Source organism: Schistocerca serialis, chromosome 5, assembly GCF_023864345.2.
Source record: "Schistocerca serialis cubense isolate TAMUIC-IGC-003099 chromosome 5, iqSchSeri2.2, whole genome shotgun sequence".
Taxonomy (NCBI): Eukaryota; Metazoa; Arthropoda; class Insecta; order Orthoptera; family Acrididae; genus Schistocerca; species Schistocerca serialis.
Window position 1 is genome coordinate 693,517,774 of NC_064642.1, and position 27,719 is coordinate 693,545,492.

The 27,719-nt window shown below is 44.4% G+C and overlaps 1 protein-coding gene across 1 annotated transcript in view; it reads left to right on the forward strand.

Annotated features, from left to right (window-relative positions):
- LOC126482181 (hemicentin-2-like) overlaps positions 1 to 27,719 on the forward strand; it is an 865,734-nt gene that overhangs the window by 550,162 nt on the left and 287,853 nt on the right. Inside the window, exon 3 of the mRNA XM_050106159.1 lies at positions 13,277 to 13,485. Within this exon, the coding sequence (XP_049962116.1) occupies positions 13,277 to 13,485 (209 nt within the window). The remainder of the gene's footprint in view (positions 1 to 13,276; positions 13,486 to 27,719) is intronic.

Below are 27,719 nucleotides of genomic sequence, written 5' to 3' on the forward strand. Positions count from 1 at the left end.
ACTGCCTACTGAGCTACACACTATCGCAATCTCTAGCCTCTGAGAATTCAAGTGTATCTCTTCATTTCTTAATACTTCCGTATCATACTTCTTTGGGCTTTAATTCTTCCTAACTACTGTCTCAAACCTCAGGCTGCTCGTCATAATCACTGTATTGTCATCTTAATTTTTGTATGGTCCTGGGTATGCTTTATAATACAATATCTTATTTAGAGATCCCTGCCCTACGATTATGAAATCTGAAATATTCCCGCATCTCCCGGCCTTTTCCATCTACACCTCCCCCTCTTGCGATCCTTGAAAATGTTGTTCACTATTACTATCTGAAATTTCTTGCCGATCTCAGTCTTCCTCCTCTCTCATTCCTACTTTAAAACCCACATTCTCCCGTAGCCCTTTCTTCTATTTCATCCCATATAATCACGTTCCAGTTCCGTACTTATACTTTCAGAAGCCTCACATACTTTCTGTATCTCTTCATCTGCTTTCGAGGTTGCCATGTATACCTGAACTACTATTGTCGGTGCTGATTTGCTGTAGATTCTGATGAGAACAACCCTATTACTGTACCCTTCACAGTAACTCATCTCTGCCCTACTTTCGTATTTATAACGAGTGTTACTCCCATTACACCACTTCTTGCTTCTGTTGATATTACATCAAACCAAGGTCGGCCAGAAATTCTGCATACGTGTGGAGTTGCTGCACATGTTCAACTTCCCCACAGTGTGCACACTTATCACACGTGCAGAGAGGGAAACGGACAGTCACAGCTTATTTAGTATAAGCCTATAAGCACACGTCGTCGCTTCTCTTTACCCACTAGCTGGGATACACTATGCTTGGGGTATTCTCGTGGTCTATGCAATGAAGACTTGGGAAGCTAGTGGTTATTCCATCACCCTGTCAACAAACGTCTCGCTTATAAAACAAAACATGGAAACAGATGGTGCATAAATATGGTGGATTGGTCTTACTTCCACTATAGGTACCTACATACCCTTGATGGCAATGGTATGGAACATGTCTCTCATAATTACAGGATAATTTTTAAGCATGTAAGTGTGGCTTGAACACCGGTTTAATACCAATTTTTACAGATAACAATGTTCACCTAAGTAACATGGCGTTAGGTGAAGCACAATGAGTAAATAACAATTTTAATTAGAAATAGAACGAAATTCGTAACCTAAATATCATTGATGATGAAAACGACAAAGTTTATGTAAGGCACAAATTCACAGCACGTTGATAAACGCAAGCAGTTGCGTAGATTTCCGACAGTAATAATCAATCGAAACCTTCATTTATTCATTTTCAAAAAAATGGTTCAAATGGCTCAAAGCACTATGGGACTCAACATCTGAGGTCATCAGTCCCATAGACTTAGAAGTATTTAATCCCAACCAACCTAAGAACATGGACACACATCCATGCCCTAGGCAGGATTCGAACCTGCGACCGTAGCAGTAGCGCGGTTCCGGACGGAAGTCCAATTTCATTGTGAAGAAGAATCTTTCACATACGTAAGTAGATCCAAACATGGACATAACTCCCACAGTTTAGTGATGCAAGCATGGAAATTGTTGCTGCAGAAAGTTTCCGAAGAATTCTTTTGCACTTCGTACTGCAAAGAATTTGTCCTTAAGCCGTGTATTGCACCGTGTATTGCACTAAGGGTCCATCAGTTCCATCTGTATACGATTCAGAGCATGCGCCACTGATGCTAAAAACGGTCGTGCAAGACAAGGAATGATAGACACGCACTCTTAACATCTAGATACAGTGCTTGAAATTGTGGACTACTCTTTGCAACTACTGACAAGTGTTCTTTAAATCTAGTACTTTCGCGGCCCAAATCAAGAGTAGAGAAATGTGATGTGCTTTTAGACAATAGTTCGCGCTCACAGACAGAACTTCCTTCCAAAAGCAATTATTTTCTCCAACATGTCAGAAATTAAATTATTTTCACCTTGCAAACTGACGTTCAGGCTGTTACATGAGACGTAATGTCCAAAATTAATGCAAGGTGCGATATCCAACAAGGGTATTCTAATTGCAGTTCACTCTCCTCCTTCTCGTGTGAGAAATGTGCTACGGCCAAATATAAATAAAAAAAATCGTGTCAGGATTGTATCTTGACTGAGCCAGCGTATTTAGGTTTAGTAAGGTAAGTCGCGGTGCTCCTTTCCTGATTCCTCCAAGAACTGACGAAACTGGCGATGCGTAAGCCCATGTGTTTTCAGACAGTTTACGGTACGCATAAAATTTTGCATAACGTTTTCTAACGTTACTGATTCTGGACAAAGCGCCTCTCGATGTAGAATGTAATGAATCCCATACACCGACTTTTCTGTGCTTTTGGCGCGTCAGTACTACGAATCCTCTCTGATGGCCTCGCATTGTCGGTGCTCCATCCGTGGTCACTGTGATTAAGCAATGCCAATGCATACCGTCACCACCAATCGCTTTCGCGGCAACTCGGAGTAAATCTACAGCTGTCGTACTCCCTTTCAGAGTCTCTAAGACCAAAACATCCTCCGTTACACGCAGAGCGTTATAGATACTTGGAATGTATATCACCAACTGAGCTGTATCTGCAAGATCTGTTGCTTCATCCAGTGCAACAGACAAACCTACGAAGTCGTTGTTGTTGTTGTGGTCTTCAGTCCTGAGACTGGTTTGATGCAGCTCTCCATGCTACTCTATCCTGTACAAGGTTCTTCATCTCCCAGTACCTGCTGCAACCTACATCCTTCTGAATCTGCTTAGTGTATTCATCTCTTGGTCTCCCTCTACGATTTTTACCCTCCACGCTGCCTTCCAATACTAAATTGGTGATCCCTTGATCCCTCAGAACATGTCCTACCAACCGATCCCTTCTTCTGGTCAAGTTGTGCCACAAACTTCTCTTCTCCCCAATCCTATTCAATACTTCCTCATTAGTTATGTGATCTGCCCATCTAATCTTCAGCATTCTTCTGTAGCACCACATTTCGAAAGCTTCAATTCTCTTCTTGTCCAAACTATTTATCGTCCATGTTTCACTTCCATACGTGGCTACACTCCATACAAATACTTTCAGAAAAGACTTCCTGACACTTAAATCTATACTCGATGTTAACAAATTTCTCTTCTTCAGAAACGCTTTCCTTGCCATTGCCAGTCTACATTTAATATCCTCTCTACTTCGATCATCATCAGTTATTTTGCTCCCCAAATAGCAAAACTCCTTTACTACTTTCAGTGTCTCATTTCCTAATCTAATTCCCTCAGCATCACCCGACTTAATTCTACTACATTCCATTGTCCTCGTTTTGCTTATATACTCCTCTCAAGACACTGTCCATTCCATTCAACTGCTCTTCCAAGTCCTTTGCTGTCTCTGACAGAATTACAATGTTATCGGCGAACCTCAAAGTTTTTATTTCTTCTCCATGGATTTTAATACCTACTCCGAATTTTTCTTTTGTTTCCTTTACTGCTTGCTCAATATACAGATTGAATAACATCGGGGAGAGAGTCCTTAGCCTGGTTTATTAACTGCCTACGCACATTGCCGGCCACAACACTTCTAAGTCGTGTCACTGTTTCTTTGGAATGGCCGATTTCTTTAAACCTGCTAAACGATTGTGGGACACGAAACTTCTGCAGCATCAATGAGACTGTCTTACACAAACTTCCCCTTCGAAAAACGGTTTTCTGGATCTTGCTATTCTTAATGCAAGTTTCAAACTTACTCGCAGTCCAGATGGACTGTGATTTTCATTCTGGAAAATTGAACAGTACATTGTATAGTAAAATACATGCAAATGTAATACAAGAAACGAAGAGTTCAAGAGGTATCAATTATTATGACTCTTATTATTAATGCGCCTCATCCATTTTCACAAGCGCATTGAATATGGCTTGCTGTTCTTCACTGTATGGTATACTACACTCGTCTTTACGAAATGAGTTGTAGTGTCTTACAATCGTGAACCTGGCACTATCCCCCTATTATTCGGTGGCACAGCAAACAATGTGAGGTTTCACCTGTCGTGTTTAAATGACTGAGCAGACAGACATCCCGTTCTTTGCTTTTTTGTGATACTCGCCATTTCCAGGTATGTCTCATAAAAAGCTTCAGTCGCCAGAGGGAAGCAGAACTGTATGTGCCTCGGTGCCCCCTGTCTATATTCCGCTTTGCCCGCTGGCTGAAATGTGCACACCTATGTCACTCTTCCTCACTTTTGCACAGTGTGCAGCTTTTGGCCGGCGATGCCTAATACGACTACCTTTTATCCATTTCACTTCACTGATCCCCAATTTTTTTAAAATTTAATCGTATGGCTAGGGCCCCCCGTCGGGCAGACCGTTCACCGGATGCCGGTCTTTCAATTTCACGCCACTTCGGCGGCCTGCAGTCGATGAGGATGATAGGATGATGATGAGGACAACACAACACCCAGTCCCTGAGCGGAGAAAATTGCCCGACCCAGCCGGAAATAGAACCCAGGCCCAGAGGATTGACAGTCCGTCACCTGATCCACACTTTATCTAGAATGAGCATCAGCATTTCTATTTTCAGATTCCCTGCGACGTTCAAACTTCTGACATTCCACGCACCGACTCGTACGACGTTATTCTTTCGCTGGTTATTCAGACTTTCCCTCGTGGTCACCGCCCCATTGGCAATCCCCTTTGGGAGATTCCAATGGGAGACTAGTCCTCAATCTCTTGCCAATGGAGAGATCATCTTGACCTTTTTCAGTTACTATCAACGTGTCCTGTTGATGGAACGCAGCCATTTCCATTGCTTTCTGCATCCACATACAGTTGATTGTTGCTAGTCCTTCTGCCTTTTTGGGGCGGTTCCTCAACACAAAGGCCAAGAGAGTGTTCTTAACGCCAGTCTGCTCCTCGGCACTTTTTGACAAGGCTGTTGGCAGAGTGAGGGTGATGACTTATACTGCAAGCCTTTGGCCGCCATTGCTGACGAATTTTATTCATAATTAAACCAGTGTCATAAAAATGATATAATTTTTAGGTGCATTCAGCTTTATATGTTGGTACTGTAACTTCCTGGAAGATTACAAGTGTGCGCCGGGCCTAGACCTGACCTCGGGAGGAGCGTTTGTGGGTCGCGCTTTGGTATCTGAGTAGGTAGCACACTTGCCCGCGAAAGACGAAGGTTCGGCGCTTCAAATCTCGCCCCGGCACACTACTTCAATCCGCCAGGAAGTTACCCGTCAGCGAAGACTCCGCTTCAGAGTGACAATTTCGTTATGGAAATAGATGGATACTCTCCGTAAAATGTGTTGCGAGTAGTGTTAGTAGCACAGAAGCAATAAATTTGAACGGCGGCCATGGTGCAGCAGTTTTTCATGTATCTCATTGTTTACGACGTCATATTTTCTGAACTATGACGGAAAGTCTTCGAGTAAGACAGAAGTAATATCCCGCATTCCCCAAGGAAGTGTTATAGGCCCTGTATTGTTCCTGAACTATATTAACGACATAGGAGACAATCTAAATAGCCGTCTTATATTGTTAGCAGATGATGCTGTCTTTTACCGTTTTGTAAAGTCATCAGATTATCAAAACGACTAGCAAAATGATTTAGATAAGATATCTGTATGGTGCGAGAATTGGCAATTGACCCTGTATAAGGAAAAGTGTGAAGTTATTCACATGAGTACTAGAAGAATTCAGCTGAATTTCGATTACTCGATAAGTCACACATATCTGAAGCCTGTAAATTCAACTAAATACTTAGGGATTAAAATTACAAATAACATAAATTGGAACGATCACATAGGTAATATTGTGAGTAGAGTAAACCAAAGACTGCGATTAATAGGCAGAACACTTAGAAGGTGCTTCAGGTCCAGCAAAGAGACTGCTTACACCACGCTTATGGGCCCTATTCTGGAGTATTGCTGTACAATGTGGGATCCGCATCAGTTGGGACTGACGATGACATCGAAGAAGTACAAAGAAGGGCAGCTCGTTTTGTATTATCGCGAAATTTTGGAGATAGTGTCACAGATATGATACGTGAATTGGAGTTGCAATCATTAAAACAAAGGCGTTTATCGTTACGACGGGATCTTCACATGAAATTTCAATCACCAGTTTTCTCTTCCGACTGCGAAAACATTCTATTGGCAGCCACCTACATAGGGAGAAATGATCATCACGATAAAATAAGAGAAATCGGGGCTAGCACAGAAAAATGTAAGTGCTCGTTTTTCCCGCGTGCTGTTCGAGAGTGGAACGGTAGAGAGACAGCTTGAAGGTGGTTCAGCGAACTCTCTGCCAGGAACTTTATTGTGAATAGCTGAGTAATCACATAGATGTAGGTGGGTGCTTCTTACACCCATAGCGATTCTGGCCTCAGAGTAGAAACCTGCATTTTTTATTATGTGTGTTGTTATTAAATGTTATCGCAGCTTGGAAAATTTATATCGCTGTAGAGATAATTGAAGGGAGCAGCGGAAGAAAGTACTAACCTCTCCGTTTAGAAAGGCTTAGTCTTGTCATGCAAACAGTTGCGTTTGCAAATGCATCACATTCTGCTGACAAGTAGTCCACAGCTAGAAAATACTGTCAGTTAAATTATGTGATTTTATTTTGGGGAGTATTTATGCTCTTGTCTTCGAGTTTAATCAAACTTATGAAACTCAAAATACTACCTTATGGATTACCACTTTCTTCCGCCGACCCCTTCAGTTTATCTCTGATGTGAAGATATTATTGGCAGAACTGATGTCGGCCGTATTGCTTGGGTACCGAGCTTGCGTTGCTACACGGCAGAGCGGACGCGATCAAAGCACGTGCAGGTCGCGTGTGCGCGCCCCCCTGCGTAATGTATCGCGCCTGCCCACACACCTCCGCTCGCGTAATGGCGCGTGTTTGCCTTATGGCGGGCGGGAGCAAGGGCGAGTGCTCCACAGGGCAGTGTGGGCCCTCAGCCGTCATAACACAGCAGCGGCCATTTGTTTAGATGGGCGTGTTCGATCATCTCTGGCCATAAATGCCGCACCTGCGCGCGCGACGGAACGCCGCGACAATATACGGCCGGCGACCGGTGTTTTATACGCAGTGGCACGGGGAGGGGGTGGGGAGGGGGGTGGTGTTCCGCGTGATAAAGTGACGGGCACACGCGGCCGAAATTAGTGGCTCAGGAAATGGACCGAGTCAGAGATAAACGTCGCGGAGCTTCTGCCGCGTCCCCACAAACGCGAAACACGAATTGAGGAAGTCCTTACTCGTATATTACGATTCAGTGGCGCTTAACCACTCGCTGACAGCACGGGCCTGTTGTTTCAGCTTAAGATAAACGATCTTCACAGCGCCAATGGCAAACGCGGGAAAAATTAGCAGCACACGAACAGAATAAAAGGAAACTCCACAATGAAGAGATTTTATGGTTAAAGAGGCCCTTGAGAACAGCACGCGCTACGAAATTCCCAAAATATTTAATAGTATTATATAGAATTAACGTTGACATTCGTGAATCATAATGTTATGGCAGCCGGCCGGGGTGGTCGAGCGGTTCTAGTCCCTACAGTCTGGAACCGCACGACCGCTACGGTCGCAGGTTCGAATCCTGCCTCGGGCATGGATGTGTGTGATGTCCTTAGGTTAGTTAGGTTTAAGTAGTTCTACGTTCTAAGGGACTGATGACCTCAAATGTTAAATCCCTTATTGCTCAGAGCCATTGAACCATTTTTTTTTCTGGTATGAAAATCTTCAGAATAAAGGCGGTTTTGATTCAGTTTTCTTCGCTAGCGTATTCCGTACAAGCCTCTACACCCATCTGAACCGTCTCCCTGTATTCAAGCCTTAACCTACCACTACTATTTTCACCTCCACACACTACCCTCCATTGCCAAAATAAGTAGCAGGGAAAGTGATCTAATGAATACAAGGTACTACTCCTGCAGCAGCTGGGGGAAACAGGTATCGCTCTGCTGGGTACGAGCGCATCTGGGAATACTGCGAAACGTGCTGAGATGTAGGGAGCCAACTAGGTTTGCGAGACATCCAACGTGACCTTATGTTTAGGATGGTTGTTACTAATCTTTTGCTACTTCATAGGACCCGTATGAAAAACGAGTGATCAAGGAATTTGTAAGGACATGTGGAAGATGATAGTTATAATTGAATTGAAACAGCCCTCGGTCACTATTTTTAACGAATTAACCGGGTTTCGACACTGCTAGGAATGTCTTACTCAGAATTTAAATCAAAGAATGGTCTACAACATTGTCACGGAATTATGACTAAAAACGTATGATACGGAGTATAAGTACAGAATCATCTTGAAAGATTGGCACGTTTTTAGTCCTAATTCTGTGACCATGTTATAGACCATTCTTTGATATAAATTCTAAGGAAGACACTCCTAGCAGTATCGAAACCCGTTTAATTCGTTAAAAATAGTTACTGAGGGCTCTTTTCTTTCAATTATAACTATTCACGGTCTCTGAACGTGCAGCCATGCACAAAAAAAAAAAGAATAGGCCATTGAAAGAAACACATATTAACTTCCACATCAGATTATTCAAATCTCGTGATCTTGGTGGTTAGGCAGTTTTGAGCGATCGATCACTGATTCTGTTTGCTCCTAGGAGAGGGTAACTGCCCATTACGCCACTTACTGTTGCCATGGCTGAGAATGCTGCACACCATGTGTGATTTTCAAGCCCTACATCAGCTGTGTCACGACAGCTGAAAGTGTCGTTCGCAAAGTGCTTCGTGCAACTGTGGAATGGCGTCCGTACAAACTTCACATTACTCATCAAATTTTCCCATATGACACCGACATTCGAGTAGACTTTGCTTTGATATTTCTTGAAAGAGATGAAATTGACAAGGTTCGCCTCTGCCGCGCGATATTAGCCAAGCGGTCTAAGGCGCTGCAGTCATGGACTGTGCGGCTGACCCCGGCGGAGGTTGGAGTCCTCCCTCGGTCATGGGTGTGTCTGTTTGTCCTTAGGATAATTTAGGTTAAGTAGTATGTTAGCTTAGGGACTGATGACCTTAGCCGTTAAGTCCCATAAGATGTCACACACATTTGAACATTTTTGTTGGCCTCGGAATATTTTTTTTGATTGATGACTTTACCATTTCTGGTGTAGTGAACACTCACAATTCTCTCATTTATTGATCGTCACCGCCAGCGAACGTTCATGAAGATGCCCTACATAGTGTATGAGTCATTGAGTGGTAGGACTGTATGGCACAGCCATGATTAGCGCAATTTTCTTTGAGGAAATCAGACCTTCTTCGTTACAGGATCATTTAGTAATCGCGAAAGCGTGACGGAGATGATAGATCAGTGGAAGACTCTGCGGGAGACGCGCTCAGTCGCTCGATACGGGCTTTTGTTGAAGTTTCGAGAACGTACCTTCACCGAGGAGTCAAACAGTATATTGCTCCCTCCTACGTATATCTCGCGAAGAGACCACGAGGATAAAATCAGAGAAATTAGACCCCACACAGAGGCATACCGACAATCCTTCTTTCCACGAACAATACGAGACTGGAATAGAAGGGACAACCGATAGAGGTACTCAAGGTACCCTCCACCACACACCGTCAGGTGGCTTGCGGAGTATGGATGTAGATGTAGATGTAGACCTGAAGCACCAAGGATATGCAGCATGAATGGAGACGTTACTGTGATCCGCTTCGCCAACATGTGATCCCTGCTCTATGGGAGAGAGATATTTTCTATTCAGTTTTGATGTACTATGGAGTTCCCCCTCACATACCTCATGAGGTCACTCGGTTACTCTGTAACATATTTGGAGCTAACCGAATTATTGACCGATCGTTCCAACCTATGAAACCACCAAGATCACCAGATTTTAACCCTCTTGTGTGGAAATAAAAATATGTTTCTTTCGATGGTTTATTAGTTGTTTCTCTTGCGCATGCCGTTACAAATGTTTCTACGGAGTTTCGTTGTCCAACTGTAAGTTGGCTTAACTATTCATGTAGCGCCAACGTACGTATTTTATTCATATTTTTGTGCTCTAGTAGAACTCCCAAGATCTTTTAACATAATGAATTGGTAGCAAAGGTTTTCCTACCTTAATTCGTACTATTACTGTCAAAAGGTATATGTAATTCCACATATTGCCTATGGTAAAGCAAGGAATAGAATTACCTGTTGATTTCAGGCTGTAGGAAGCTGTATTTTTCCGTTTATTCGGCACAGCAGCCTAGCAGAGAGAGGGAGGGTGGAGGCGTGCAAACATTCGATATCCGCCACGGCCATATGTGCGTAACCTTAAGTGGTCTTCAGTGTCGATGCAGCCATCACCCCCGCTGGTGCCCCGGCCTCAGGGCTGTCCATGTTAATGTTCAAATGGTTTAAATGGCTCTAAGCACTATGGGAATTAACATCTGAGATCATCAGTCCCCTAGACTTAGAACTACTTACACCTAACTAACCTAAGGACATCACACACATCCATGCCCGAGGCTGGATTCGAACCTGCGGTTCCGGACTGAAGTGCCTAGAACCGCTAGGCCACAGCGGCCGGCTCATTTCAAACTGACTGGAGGCAATGCGCCAGGCGCCTAGAAAGTGTTCTTGCGAAGTGATGATGCCAAGATGGAGGAATGTCCCCCTTAAAGAAAGCAGTGGCTGTTAAGTTTTTTGTGGGAACTTCATGATACGGTGTCTCAGTGTCTGCTCTGGATCGTGGCTAGAAAGATGGTTAGCTTCTGCCTGCGCTCGGTCGAAATCTTGAAATTTCATTGGAGCTGTGGTAACAAACTTGGGAAAACTTGGCTAGAGGTTGGACGATGCTTAGAATCGTTACCGTCATTAGAGAATGACTTGGAGCGTTTCCAAAACTCAGAGAGAAGCTAGAATTTTTGTGGAAACTCGCTTTGGCGTCCATGAACGAGGTTCTTGCTGGCAGCCTCGCGAGCCACACTCTATTAACTTCTGCTCACAGCTGGTGCACGCGGTTGACTGAAGTTATTTGGTGAGAATCGGTCGGTAATGCTTTTCCATGCAGAAGTTCAAGGGGCACAGTATTTTGTAACATTGCGGAGTTAGTCATTACGGTAACTGATGATGGCAAGTTAGTTGTTTGCTTTGCAGGATGCGCTATGTACTATGAACTGTGTCTGTTCTTCCGAGTTCACTTTCCATTGTCATTTCCTTATAAGCTCTTCACTTGACTGTTGCCAGTTTTCAGTACACGATCCTAAAATTGGTACCAAGACTGGAATTAGACACAATTGTCTCTTCAACTCTGCAATCAGCGTTACCCCGTTGAAGTTTTTCCCATCTGAAGTCATTTTAACGGAAATAAATAGCTACTTTTAGAAGCGTGAAGTTCCGTTCAGTAGCTAGATATCTCCCTTTTCTAAAATTTGGTGTCGTGATGTAGTTGACCTGTGTATTTCGCGCATGACGATCAGATTTTAAAGTTTGAACTACTGCTGTTAAATTCAGGCGTTATCTGTTGCGCGATTTAGTTCATTACCTTTCAAAAGTATATTCGCATGACTGCATAGGAAGATTTCCTCCGTTTTCCGAGCACGGGGACTTGGATTTTGTACCTGAGGGATACGCGCACTGCGACCACAATCACTCCATCTCACACTAAGAACACTCGTATTTTATGGGGATCCGGTGAAGAAGCAAAAGTTTACTTATTGCCACCCTGTACTACACCCTGCAGACTGCCATCTCGCTGTTGAGCCGAAAAGCTATGCCTTTCTTCAACCGATGCGCTTCTGCTCTTTGACGGATGGTGATGTTAAAGGGGCACACTCCCATCACCCGGCACAGTGCCTCCGCCGATGTTGTGCCGAAGGCCCCCGTCGTCCTGAGCAGAACACTTCCGTGGGCATGTTTCACAATGATTTTATGTGTTGCAAGCCTCAGTCGATGCGACAGGACACTCGCTGCAAATTGTACTATGCATTCGAATAGTGTCATGTGATATCTACGTATTGGCTTTATGGGTAGTCTATATTTGTATTGTATTATACTGTATTGTACTGTATGTTAACCGGGGGTCGAGAAACGACAGAGAGGCTACGTCGCCGCCGCAGACGCAGTGGTCCACAACCCCATGACGACTACCGCAGTCCACTTCACCCCTCCGCCACCCCATACCAAACCACTCTTTCAGGGTTATTGTGCGATTCGGCATAATGGACCCTCCCCCCACCCCCCCACCCCCACACGCCCTGACACCAGACGAGTGTAGAGTGCAGAGTGATGGAGGTGTACGCGTACGTGGAGAACTTGTTTGCGCAGCAATCGCCGACATAGTGTAGCTAAATTAGAATTATATTAATACCTACAGCTGCTGACGGGCGTTGATATATATCGACGGGAACAGGTGAAAATGTGTGCCCCGACTGGGACTCGAAGCCGGGATCTGCTGGTTACATCGCAGACGCTCTATCCATCTGAGCCACCGAGGGCACAGGAGACTGCAGGGACTATCCCGCGCATGCCTCCCGCGAGACCCACATTTTCACCTTGTGTGTCCACACACTACATTCGTAGTGTCCCACCCCAACACACTCATTACTCGTGGAATGCATTCTTACTGTCCCGTAAGAGTTCGGAGAATATGTGTGCATCCGCACAGAAGAAGAAGGTCATGGCTGGTATTGCCAGAACTATATACTTATATGGATATGGCTGCAGTCCGAAATAACGGACTCCATATCCATATAAGTATACAGTGTAGCTGAGGCGGAATAAGGAGAACCAGCCCGCACTCGCCGAGGCAGATGGAAAATCGCCTCAAAACCGTCCACAGACTGGCCGGCTAACCGGACCTTGACACAAGCTCGCCGGGCAGTTTCATGTCGGGAACCAGGCACTCCTTCCCAGTCCGGAAAGCCACGCGCTAGACCGCACGGCTAACCGGGCGGACTAGTCTATATTTTGTAGTACTTAGTCTTTCTGGTTTATGCATTACTTTCATTGCTTTGTCGATTGTAAGCCTGATGGATTCCATAGTGCTCAGAGCCATTTGAACCATTTTGTAAATCTAGATATCTTGTCAGTTTTTGCGTCGCAAGGTTGTATTATTTACTCTGATGCTGGGGTTCTTTCTAAGTTCACATTTCAGTAGTAAGTACACCGCTTTCAGTTTTAGGAATGAGTTGCCACTGGCAGATGGGGTAAGGGTGAGAAGTGATGAGGTTGCGAGACATATAAATGAAAATACCATTTTCTCAGCAGTGGCCACTGGAATTTTGGCTGGGCTCTTACGACACCACGTCTGTCTGTCGACAGCTTCGACGTGCGCGGGCGGCCGTTCACGAAGGCGCTGTACTGGTCGGACGCGGAAACGCTGGGTCCGCGCGGCTACTTCGTGACGGGGCTGTCGCCCGCCGGGCTCACCATCGACGCTGTGACGCTGGACGACGAGGGTGTCTACCGCTGCCGCGTCGACTTCAAGGACTCGCCCACGAGAAACTTCCAGGTCAACCTTACCGTCATCGGTATGTCCACGATCCGACTTAATCCATTTTGAAACACTGAACTCTACATCTGTACTCTGCCAACCACTGTGCACTGCCAGCAAGGGAGTACGTCCCATAGCACCACTTGTTAGGGCTTTACCCCTCTTCAATCACATATGCAGCGTTGGAGAAATGATTGCTTAAATGCTTCTGTGCTATCTGTAATTAGTATAACTTTCTCTTGAAGATATGCATGGGAGTGCCAAGTAGTGTTACCGAGTTCCTAAAACATGAAATACATTGAAGAAAAATGCTGTCAGTGAGACACAACAGGTACCGACGAAGAAAATATTGTTCTTGTTCAACATAAGTGTGTCATTATTAACACGAAGTAGTGAGTACTATATACAGCGGATCTCATGTTGGTTACATATTTATGGTTCTCCAGAACGGGTTTTAACTTACTGAATCGGATCTTATGTCTCTTAAGTTTTGCAAAGACTCTTCTTTGACTTCCTTCTTCTTGATGACTATTAGAAACTCTAAACGTCATTTGTATATATTGCTCTAAAATACTTTGTAATACACTACTGGACATTAAAATTTCTAAACCAAGAAGAAATGCAGATGATAAACGGCTATTCATTGGACAAATATATTATACTAGGACTAACACGTGATTACATTTTCACGCAGTTCGGCTGCATAGATCGTGAGCAATCAGTACCGAAAACAACCACCTCTGGCCGTAATAACTGACTTGATACGCCTGGGCAATGAGTCAAACGGACCTTGGATGGAGTGTAGACGTACAGCTGCCCATGCAGCTTCAACACGATACCACAGTTCATCAAGAGTAGTGACTGGCGTATTGTGACGAGCTAGTTGCTCCGCAACCATTGACCACACGTTTTCAATTGCTGAGAGATCTGGAGAATGTGTTGGCCAGGGCAGCAGTCGAACATTTTCTGTATCCAGAAAGGCCCGTACAGGACCTACAACATGCGGTCGTGTATTATCCTGCTGAAATGTAGGGTTTTACAGAGATCGAATGAGGGGTAGAGCCACGGGTCGTAACACATCTGAAATTTAACGCCCACCGTTCAAAGTGCCGTTAATGTGAACAAGAGGTGACCGAGACGGTAACCAATGGCACACCATACCATCACGCCGGGTGATACGCCAGTATGGCGATGACGAATACATGCTTCCAATGTGCGTTCACAGCGGTCTCGCCAAACACGGATGCGACCGTCATGATGCTGTAAACAGAACCTGGATTCATCCGAAAAAATGACGTTTTGCCATTCGTGTACCCAGGTTCGTCGTTGAGTAGACCATCGCAGGGGCTCCTGTATGTGATGCTGCGTCAAGGGTAACCGCAGCCATGGTCTCTGAGCTGATAGTCCATGCTGCTGCAAACGTCGCCGAACTGTTCGTGCAGATGGCTGTTGTTTAGCAAACGTCCTCATCTGTTGATTCAGGGGTCGAGACGTGGCTGCACGATCCGTTACAGCCATGCGGATAAGATGCCTGTCATCTCGACTGCTAGTGATACGAGGCCGTTGGGATCCAGCACGGCGTTCCGTATTACCCTCCTGAACCCACCGATTCCATATTCTGCTAATAGTCATTCGATCTCGACCAACGCGAGCAGCAATGTCGTGATACGATAAACCGCAATCGCGATAGGCTACAATCCGGCCCTTATCAAAGTGGGCAACGTGATGGTACGCATTTCTCCTCCTTACACGAGGGGTGACAACAGCGTTTCACTAGGCAACGCCGGTCAACTGGTCTTTATGTATGAGAAATCGGTTGGAATCGTTACTCATGTCAGCACGTTGTGGGTGTCGCCACCGGCGTCAGCCTTGTGTGAATGCTGTGAAAAGCTGATCATTTGCGTATCACATCATTTTCTTCCTGTCGGTTAAATTTCGCGTCTGTAGCACGTCATCTTCGTGGTGTAGCAGTTTTAATGGCCAGTAGTGTATCAACATGTTTGACATGAACTATTTCTTTCTCCTTTGATCCCTCATGGACAGTGGACGTCAGTAATTATCAATGATTTTCGCCAACAGACGTGTAATTGAGATGTCTTATTTTATTTTTACTTGCAGTTTCGGCACTCCACGTTGTCATCTTACGGCCCCATGTGCATCTCTCAAAAGTAAATGGTATTGACATACAGTCCCATATAATCTTCGATGTCGTGAATTCAAAACCGTATCCCAGAACGTTCATTCGAACACTTGATTACAGTAAGTCATCGCAGCCGGTCGGAGTGGCCGTGCGGTTCTAGGCACTACAGTCTGGAACCGAGCGACCGCTTCGGTCGCAGGTTCGAATCCTGCCTCGGGCATGGGTGTGTGTGATGTCCTTAGGTTAGTTAGGTTTAATTAGTTCTAAGTTCTAGGCGACTGATGACCTCAGAAGTTAAGTCGCATAGTGCTCAGAGCCATTTGAACCATTTTTAAGTCATCGAATGAAGCGCGAAGGTACAGTTTTTAATTCACATCCAGGAATGTATGACACTGTACGACAATATCGTTTATTTTTGAGATATGCATATGGGGCCTAACGATGGCGTAGTGGAGTGCCGAAACTGGTAGACAAAATAAAGTAAAATAACATCTCAATTACACGGCTGTTGGCGAAATTCACTGATAATTGAACTATTACGGTTTAACATCACAGGTCAGGAAGTCGCGTAGGCTGTTATTACCCTAATGTGCTGTATCAAGCGGCAGTATGATTACACGTGTTGTTTTAGGCAGAACTCCACTCGTTTACTGCCGGACGCAGATTAAGACGAAACATTACGCAATAGTGTCAGAAGGACGTAAAAGATTCAATAATGAGTTGCGGACAGCGACAGACTGAAAATTACGTGATGACAACTAGATAATGAACATGGACTGTGCACTTGTTGTTGGAAAGATACCGACTGCCTAGGGCTTCATGCGTAACGCTCGTTTACAGAAGCGCTTATTTCCGAAATTACAAATTGCTAAAATCTAATACTATTACATTTAAGACGTTAACGTAATATACAGAAAAACTGAAAGACACAAATACACAAAATGCTATGAAGTGAATTTGGTTAACCAAAAGCTGCATAATTAGAAAACGGTAAAATAAAACGCACCATTTTATGAGACGGAACTTTTAGCGTCATTGGAGATTCCCAAAGTTCGCCAAGTATTTTCTAAAATGTGAAATTTCGTAGGAATTGCGTCCTGTAAGGTGAAAATTTTTGATGTCATTATCTTTTTAAATATTAAGATTTCAGAAGAAGTCAAACGTTTTCGTTGTAAGAGAAGAAAGAGGACTTTCAGATAACCAATGTCACTCTGAAACTAACAACTATTAACGAGCTAGAATTTTTTCTTGCACAAGGTGCACAGATGGCATGAATTGTAACTATTACCTCATATAAAATGTCTCTATCTGAACGAAATATACAGCTGTCAGCGAAAATCGGGAAACTGCACTATGAAAAATGAAGGTAACCAAGATGCTATGTAAATAATAAACTATCTATTTTATTGAATACGGTACATCCAACACTAAAGGAAAAAAATACGAAAAGGAAAATAAAAAAAATTATATTAGCATCAGGAGTGGTATAACAAGATGTAGGATAATCTCACACGACTCTGTTAAAATTTTTAAATATCGTTCTCAGATACAGGCTTCTAATAATTTTGCCTAACTACGAACAATCGTCATACAAGGAATCGCTTGAGTGTGAGGTAGCAAAAGGCCGGTGATGTTTACGGCTTTCGACGACCCACATACTGTTTACCAAGCAACCGCAGTATTGGCTGCTGATGGCAACAGGGGACAGGATAGGAGGTATCCGACATGTCCGAAAGAACAGACAGTACGCGAAATGCACAGTTGTGATTCATATAATGTAAACTGAAGGAGGACGGTGAGAGAGGAAAGCAAATAGAAGGGAGTACTGGTATCAAATGCATCAGGAGATTGTGCGGAATCGGCGGCGACGAGTGAAAATACGTGCCAAGTCAGGACTCGAACCTGGGATCTCCTACTTACCTAGCACACCTTCCAGCCTACCCACATTCCCACCCAGCCCTGCAGTCTCTGTTCATATCTTCCATGCCCGTTCCTCAGACATTCCCGCAGAAAGTTGGACGTAATTATGCACCCGCACTGAATGTGGTGGATTCATTGACCGTCGAAGCGAATCAATTATATGAAAGCGCGCTGTCAGACACCACATCTTCACGTAACTTTCACCCGCTCCTCCTTGTACTTACATAGCTGAACTGCTCGGTTGTCAAGTAACTCGCTACAGTGCTAGTGGCGCTGTAACAAAATTGAGCAGTGTCACCGATAAACGGAGTTAACATTGCTTTATGTCTACAACAACACTTTCTGACATTGATGCTTCGTCAGAGAGGAACCCAAAGGAATTTCGCAGAGTGAGATGAGTCATTGGAATTTATGGTGTCGTGAACATTCTACTGTGCGGACAATGTACATGAGGAGCACAAGGAAGACGATACGTGTTTAACAAGTGAAAGTGATGCTGAAACAGATGTAGAGGCTTGTAGTCTATTATCCTTGTCGGACAGGGAGCCACAAATCCCGTCTGCATTGAAACGTATTAAGGGACAATCGTTCAAGCAGCTGGTATTAAACATAATTACGCACATGAAAGATCATCCCCAACATAGTGAAAAACAATTATGTACAAATTTCGAATAATTCGGCAATAATATGAACGTGTAGTGTATAATAAAAACTACGAGGGTTGTCCAGAAAGTAAGTTCCGATCGGTCGCGAAATGGAAACCACTGGGAAAATCCGTTAAAGCTTTGCAAAGATGTGTTGGGCAGTGTCTCTAGTATGCCCGTCGATCTTGTCACGTCGCTTTTTCCAGTTTTGAGTGAACAGTGTGCATGTAAAGATGCGTAGGGAATAGCGTCGTCCGCCAAGTATGAGGGCCTGCTTAGAGATTTCGCCTGTGTCATGCAGCCCACATAACACAACTGTCGAGCAGTTCCTTCTTTATGTCAATTCTCTGTCGCACACTGCAGGGGCAATGAAGACGCTCCTGCAGCGTTTCCGAAGAGAAGTGTTTGACCACCCACAATAAAGTCCGTAATTGGCTCCCCCTGAGTCTCATCTCTGCTCACAAGAACCGCTGGCTATGAAGACAAAATTTTTCCACAGACAGCGAGCTGCAGACCAGTGCAGATAACTGCCCGAAAGCGCAGGCGGGAGCTTTCTATGACGAGGATATTGGAAAGTTGATACAACACTACGATAACACTCGAAGTTGGAGCGGCAGCTATGTAGAGATGTAGGTGGAAGGTGTACCTAACTGTTGCAAAATAAAACGTTTCTGGTTTTCGCTACGGTTTCCACTTCGCAACCGATTTGAACTTACTTTCTGGACAACGCTCGTACGAAGGAGGACAAGGCGCACTTGTTACAAAAACTGCAGTTCGCCCTCGACCCAGATGGTGCGAACCTTTATGATCACTGTGGCGCGCCGTTTTTCATTCGGTGTCAGTGTTCAAGTTAATGGTTCATTTCGAACATTTTTTGAATGCCGACGTTGTCCATTTCGTGTAATGTAACACATACATCCCATAGGAGGCTGAGCTCAGCACCTCCTGGACACTCATTTCCTGTAGCCCTCCTGATGCACATTGGCGAATCATCAGCAGCTAATATTTTTCCTGTTATCATTGTTAACACAACTCTTTGAAATGAGCTTTACTAAAAATTTAACTGGTGACCTCACACTCAAAGGGTTTATTGTCGGTTGTGCGGCTGGATCACAGTTCGTAGTAATTGAGGGGAAACATGTAGTTTATCGGAAGTTATATCTGGAGCTACCCAAGAAAATACTATGGGACCTCTGCTGTTCAAAATATATATAAAGCATTCAGAAAACTATATCATCAGCCGCCTTAGATTGTTTGCTGATGATGCTGTGGTTTGCCGTCTAATAAACCGATTAGAAGATCAAACCCAATTGCAGAATAAGAGGATATCCGCATGATACGAAAAGTGACAGTCGACCCTAAACAAAAAAAGTGAGGTCCTCCACATTAATACTAAAATAATTCCGTTAGTAGTCCACAAAAATCTGACGTTTGATGATGTAACTATGGTGGTAGTAAGGTCCTATGACACCAACCTACTGAGGTCATCGGTCCCTAGGCTTACAGGCTACTTAAAGTAACTTACGCAAAAGACAACACACAACCATTCTCGAGGGAGGACTTGGACCTCCGACGGGGGGAGCCACGTGAATCATGGCAAGACGCCCGAGACCGCACGGCTACACCGCGCGGCTGCTGATGTAACTATGTACCTAAGAATTGCAATTACGAACAACCTAAATTGGAATAGTCTCAAAGAAAATGATGTGAGAAAGGCAAAACAAAAAAGGTTCAAATGGCTCTGAGCACTATGGGACTTAACTTCTCAGGTCATCAGTCCTCTAGAACTTAGAACTAACCTAAGGACATCACACATATCCATGCCCGAGGCAGGATTCGAACCTGCGACCGTAGCGGTCGCGCGGTTCCAGACTGTAGCGCCTAGAACCACTCGGCCACCCCGGCCGGCCGAGAAAGGCAAACTAAAGACTGCAGAACACATAGGAATCTGCTAAAGACAATCGATACGTTATGTCTGTCCGTCATCTTCTGGTGTATAGTTATGCAGTACGCGACCCTTACCGGATACGGCTGACGGAGGACAATGAAAATTTTCAAAGAAGACCTTTTCTTTTCCTATTATTGCGAAATTGGGGAGGGAGTGTCACGGCTAAAACCCGTTTTATTGAGGCGAGATCATTCGAAGAAATTTCAATTAGAAACATGCTCCTCCGCATACCAAACCATTATGTTTACTGTCTCCTACATATGAAAAACTGACCGCTGTAATATGATAGACGCAATATCTCACATGGAAACATTAATATGTTCAATTTTACCTGATGCTATTCGAGAGTGGAACAGTCGAGAAATAGTCTTAAAGTAGATTTGTGGACCCTCTGACGAACACTAAATATTCATTACGGAGTAATCATGTATATATACATACCCGTTTATAATTTACCGACCAGTATTGTGCGGTTGCAGAGCGTTCCCGGTTGGAATATACAGAATCGTTACGCAGCGTTGAAATACTAGATTATGAAACTTCCTGGCAGATTAAAACTGTGTGCCCGACCGAGACTCGAACTCGGGACCTTTGCCTTTCGCGGGCAAGTGCTCTACCAACTGAGCTACCGAAGCACGACTCACGCCCGGTACTCACAGCTTTACTTCTGCCAGTACCTCGTCTCCTACCTTCCAAACTTTACAGAAGCTCTCCTGCGAACCTTGCAGAACTAGCACTCCTGAAAGAAAGGATATTGCGGAGACATGGCTTAGCCACAGCCTGGGGGATGTTTCCAGAATGAGATTAAAACTGCCAGGAAGTTTCATATCAGCGCACACTCCGCTGCAGAGTGAAAATCTCATTCTGGAAACATCCCCCAGGCTGTGGCTAAGCCATGTCTCCGCAATATCCTTTCTTTCAGGAGTGCTAGTTCTGCAAGGTTCGCAGGAGAGCTTCTGTAAAGTTTGGAAGGTAGGAGACGAGGTACTGGCAGAAGTAAAGCTGTGAGTACCGGGCGTGAGTCGTGCTTCGGTAGCTCAGTTGGTAGAGCAATTACCCGCGAAAGGCAAAGGTCCCGAGTTCGAGTCTCGGTCGGTCACACAGTTTTAATCTGCCAGGAAGTTTCATATCAGCGCACACTCCGCTGCAGAGTGAAAATCTCATTCTACTAGATTATGGTTTCCACGAACGATAAGGAGTTTAAAATGTGCGGGTTACAGAGGGGTGCTACCAAGATGAGCAGCAATGCCGCCGACCGGTCCTGACCCTCATCAGTGCCCGGAGGTCATTACTCCAGGAACAGAACTTTATAATTTCGAACCACGGTCGTTACTAGGGTCAGGAAGGAAACGCGTTCCAACTACGAGGGGGAGTAATGAAGTGTTGCCGGCCGGTGCGGCCGTGCAGTTCTAGGCGCTTCAGTCTGGAGCCGCGTGACCGCTACGGTCGCAGGTTCGAATCCTGTCTCGAGCATGGATGTGTGTGATGTCCTTAGGTTAGTTAGGTTTAAGTAGTTCTAAGTTCTAGGGGACTGATGACCACAGATGTTGAGTCCCATAGTGCTCGGAGCCATTTGAATGAAGTGTTAACTCGCACCTCCAACTAATTAAATTAGGTAATTAAGAGTACGCTGTTTGCAGGTGCATGTAGAGATAGTCTAACTGTGGGATGGAATGGATAGTGCGGGTCGACGTGCATTTATCCATCATTATAATTAAGAGAATCAAGTCTATTGTGTCAATGATAAACTACATTAACAGTGCAGAAATGATGAGACGCGAACCTACTATTTATAATGTTTTACCAACTTGTTTTGCGAGGAAATTTCTCAGCAACGCACAAAGTCTTTGTTATAGACCATCTCACCCTTTTATAATTCGTTGTATATCTCTGTGACAATCTCGTAATGACCTAACAAACTCGTTACTGATGTGTAACTTTTCGGTGATATTCTTCTTCGTAAATTAATCCAAGGTTGCAAAATTGGTGAAAAATACTGAGTAATCGGTAATGTTTCGTGCGTGAATTGTCCTTTCTTGTGATTCCAATTCATCTCCTCAGGATGACTGAAGTAACGCATTTTCATTTCCCTCGGAATAACCGCATCTTTAGAGAAAAGAAAATAGTCTATACTCTCATCTGCATCAACCACTTTATTCACAACGTCATTAACTTGAAAATAGCCATTACATAAATTTAGTACATTCTGCTCTATCGCTTCTACCTCATTTCCTAATCTAAATTCCACCTCTATAACGTTTTATTTATACATGAAAATTCTCAATGTTAACTTTACTTTTATTTCTTTCTGCAGCTGATCTCTCAGAAAAGACGTATCGAGCACAGCATAGCATGGTAGCGAGTTATGGGCAGCGGGACAACCGGAACAGAAGGGAATCTAAGTGTTTGAAATGTGGTGCTACAGAAGAATGTTGAAAATTAGGTGAAAAGATGAATGAGGAAGTTCCCTGTAGAATCGGCGAAGAAAAGAACACATGTAAAACACTGGCTATATGATAGGACTTGTGTTAAGATTTCAGGGAATAATCGTCAGGGTAACAGAGGCAGTTGTAGAGGACAAAAACTGTAGGGGAAGAGAGAGGGTGGAATACACCCAGCACATAACTGAGAAAGTACGAAAGTAGTGCTTTTCTGAGATGAAGAGGTTGTGCACGAGAGAAATTTGTGGCGAGCCGCAAGACATCAATGAGAAAACTGATGAATAAAGACCATTGCTTTTATTTCTACTCTACTTACGTTGTGTCAGTCTAGATGGTACCCCGCCCACTTTCCTGTCTACTCAGTGTACTTTCACCTTAACATTATTTATCTTTTTCCTGAGAGAACAAACATCGTTTGACGTAGTTTTACTTGTTCGTGCACGGCATGTTCAAGGGTACACCGCCCACTTTCCTGTCTACTCAGTGTACTTTCACCTTAACATTATTTACCTTTTTCCTGAGAGAACGAACTTCGTTTGACAGCAGTTTTACTTGTTCGTGCACGGCATGCACAAGTGTTACAATCGTCTGCTCATTACTTGCACTGATGAACGAGATCATTCTTGCAAAAATTTTCTGCGTCGAAATAAGTTTGTTCCCTCACAGGTGTTCTTATTTTCTTGTTGTCTCTACTTCCCCCATGTTGAAAACTATTCAACTTCCTTTACCTCTGGCTCAGATTCGGTTCCATTTTAGCCAATACAAGACAAATGGTTGGACGAGTATTTTTAAGTGACATGTTTCTCCCGGGCATTCCTCATTATTGTGATTCTAAACCCAGCGTCTAAAAAATCAATTAATATCAAAATAAATGCGGGCCATTCATTAGTGAGATAAAGATTGTAATTTTAACAGCAAAGTGCCATTCAGAAATCTTTTATAGCTGGCATCTAAAATTACGGTGCACCGACTGGAACAACCTCGCCAAAGCACTGCACAAACAAGCATACGAATCGATTGAATTGATAAACAGCCGATAAACCTGAAATTTATGGACTTTGTACATACAGGAAGGAAATTCTCATCCAACACAAAAAACGTCTCACACTTCGGTGGACCTATCAATGCAGACCATCAGCAAGGCAGCTACACATGTAATATCTGAGTGTTTAAATTATTCATTCATGTCCGAGCGCATACCTGGGGAAGACGTCATACAATCCGTCGGAGCGTTACTCCCGAAACTGTCACAGGTAGAGGTAAAAACGATCTGACTCCAAGTTTTAGAATAATGCTTTATATAAAATAAAACTTTCAGAGGCATGTAAGTAACTAAGCGTCAGTGCAATCGCCACCGTACCGTCCGGCGAAACATCTGAAACACACAAAGGAAGAGTCGCCGTTAACAGTCAAAGGAATAAATAATATAACGTGATTTTTCGAGCGGACAAAGGGTACGCCACAATAATAATGGAAACTATAACGTATGTAGCCAAGATCGAGAGCCAGAGTCTCCTCAAGGGCGGCCTCGAAAGATTAAACAAGTGGCCACAATATAAATGTCTGGCAAACTCGAAGTCTTGTGCAGACTATCTGTACAAGCTGCCGTTTGGTTGTCGGCTGACAACCACCTGTTGCGGTAGCACAGGCAATATTCATTGGTGCGACCTTCTCTTCCAAGAAATTTTAAATTATAAAACTCCGCTGAGGCTCCAGAGCCGGTATATAGAGAAGAGGAATCCCAGATCCAAATTCCCACCCTGAAGAGGACGGCTGCAAAGAACGTCAAATTCAAATGGCTCTGAGCACTATGCAACTTAACTTCTGAGGTCATCAGTCGCATAGAACTTAGAACTAATTAAACCTAACTAACCTAAGGACATCACACACATCCATTCCCGAGCCAGGATTCGAACATGCGACCGTAGCGGTCACGCGGTTCCAGACTGAAGCACCTAGAACCAAAGAACGTCGAAAGATGGGTTTCAGAATTGTTTTTTATTGTTTCAGAACGTATTTACGTTGATAGGAGAGGCAAGTGTACAAAGCCTCCACCACTCACTAATATTCCTTTCATGAGAAAGACTTATCATTTTACATCACATGTAGACAAAAGTCTGGTGCCTCTGGCTTATTATGATGTTAATAGGTCTTGAGGTTCTATATTTTATTTCTCTTTTTTGAAACGAGGCAGTTTTGTATACTTGATAGAGCTCAATTCTCTCACTTGAAGATAGGGAAATTCTCGTATGTTATAGCCCCCAACCTCTAAATATTATAAACCCTTCCATATATTGTAAACCATCTCGCCACCCATCCCCCGTCCAGAGAATATACGTGCGACGCATATTCGAAATTGGGACACTTACTTCGCGGTATGACATGCACGAAGACGTGCTGAAAGGTGATGCTTTTGAATTTTTTATGAGAAAACTGCTAGATCTTCTTAAATAAAACAAACGTTATTAATACAATAGATCTTTACTCTTGTGTTTACATATTGACTTCACAACATAGTCACCCTGGAGACGAACACATTTCTTTCAGGGGGAGACCAGTTTGTTGACACTGTCACTGTAAAGTGTCTGACGTAGCCATAACCCCACCGCTGCTTGCACCGTTTCATTACTTTCAGTTTTGGAAACAGATGAAAATTGGATGGGGCCAAATTGGGATTGTATGGAGGGTAATCGATGGCAGTGAACCCAAGGCGTCTGATTATTGTACGCGTCGCAGCGCTCATGTGTGGTCCGACACTGCCCTGAATGTGCTCTATGTGTGGATTCATGCAGTTGGTACCTAGCTTACATCACGGTGTTTCTCACACATCGACATAGTTACGTTACACACCGCCGTGTCACACGCTATAGATCGCAGCTCTCTAGTGGCAGGGGGCTGCAAATGTGTAACCACAAAGAGCAAAGATGTAGAATCGAAACTTCCTGGCAGATTAAAACTGTGTGCCCGACCGAGACTCGAACTCGGGACCTTTGCCTTTCGCGGGCAAGTGCTCTACCAACTGAGCTACCGAAGCACGACTCACGCCCGGTACTCACAGCTTTACTTCTGCCAGTACCTCGTCTCCTGCCTTCCAAACTTTACAGAAGCTCTCCTGCGAACCTTGCAGAACTAGCACTCCTGAAAGAAAGGATATTGCTTAGCCACAGCCTGGGGGATGTTTCCAGAATGAGATTTTCACTCTGCAGCGGAGTGTGCGCTGATATGAAACTTCCTGGCAGATTAAAACTGTGTGCCCGACCGAGACTCGAACTCGGGACCTTTGCCTTTCGCGGGCAAGTGCTCTACCAACTGAGCTACCGAAGCACGACTCACGCCCGGTACTCACAGCTTTACTTCTGCCAGTACCTCGTCTCCTACCTTCGAAACTTTACCTCTTTCAGGAGTGCTAGTTCTGCAAGGTTCGTGGGAGAGCTTCTGTAAAGTTTGGAAGGTAGGAGACGAGGTACTGGCAGAAGTAAAGCTGTGAGTACCGGGCGTGAGTCGTGCTTCGGTACCTCAGTTGGTAGAACACTTGCCCGCGAAAGACAAAGGTCCCGAGTCCGAGTCTCGGTCGGGCACACAGTTTTAATCTGCCAGGAAGTTTCATATCAGCGCACACTCCGCTGCAGAGTGAAAATCTCATTCTGGAAAGATGTAGAATGTTGATAACGTCTCTTTTATTGAGAAAGTTTTAAGAGTTCCCACAGGAAACAATCGCAGGCGTTAGCTTTCGCACGCCCTCATATATTAAGCAACCAAACGCAATCGCCACCGTCTACCCTCCCTCTTCTTTTATGACATTGAATTGTTGTTTAAAAAATTACTTCGCAAACTCTACAAACATCTGCACTTACTTAGTTTGCTTAGTTACACCTTGCGAACAAATAGGGTAAATGTTAGATTATCTGTGCCCTCACATCTATGCAACGTATAATAAATGAACATTTCTTCTTCTTACACAGAAGTGACAAAGAAACTGGTACAATTGTCTAATTTCGTGAACAGCCCTCGCGAGCACGCAGAAGTGCCGTAACATGACATGGAATGGACTAGACAAATGTCAGACGTAGTGGTTCAAATGGTTCAAATGGCTCTGAGCACTATGGGACTTGACTTCTTAGGTCATCAGTCACCTAGAACTTAGAACTACTTAAACCTAACTAACCTAAGGACATCGCACACATCCATGTCCGAGGCAGGATTCGAACCTGCGACCGTAGTGGTCTCGCGGCTCCAGACTGTAGCGCCTAAAACCGCTCGGTCACCCTGGCCGGCTCAGACGTAGTGCTGGAGGAAACTGACCCCATGAATCCTGCAGAGCTGTGCATAAATACATAAGAATACGAGGCGGTAGAGATCTCTTCTGAACAGCACGTTGCAAGGTATCCCAGATTTACTCAGCAATGTTTATGCCTGGTAGTCTGGTGGCCAGAGGAAGTCCACTGTAGCAATTTTGGAGCCAATGTAGTAAATCTGGAGCCACTGTAGCAATTCTGGATGTTTGGGGGGTCGCATTGTCTTGTTGGAATGGCTCAAGTCCGTCGATGTGCACAGTAGACATGAATGGATGCAGGTGATCAGAGAGCATGCTTACGTACGTGTCACCTGGCAGAGTCGTATCTAGACGTATCTAAACGTATCACTGCAAATACACATGCCACACATCCTTAGAGAGCCTCCACCATCTTGAACAGTCTCTTGCTGACATGCAGAGTCCATGGATTCATGAGGTTGTCTCAATATCCTCACACGTCCATCCGCCCGATACAATTTGAAACGAGACTAATCCGACCAGGCAACTAGTTTCCATTCATGAACAGTCCAATGTCGGTGTTGACATGCCCAGGCGAGGCGTAAAGCTTTGTGTCGTGCAGTCATCAAGTGTACACAGTGGGCCTTTGGCGCCGAAAGCCCGTATCGATGATGTATCGTTGACTAGTTCGCACGCTGACACTTGATAGTGGCCCAGCATTGAAATCCACAGTAATTTGCCGAAGGGTTGCACATGTGTCGCGTTGACCGATTCTCTACAGTCGTCGTTGGCCCCGTTCTTGCTGGATCTTTTTCCAGCCGCAGCGATGTCTGTCGGAGATTTGATATTTTACCGGATTCCTGATATTCACGGTACACTCGTGAAATGGTCGTACGGGAAAATCCCCACTTCATCGCTATCTCGGA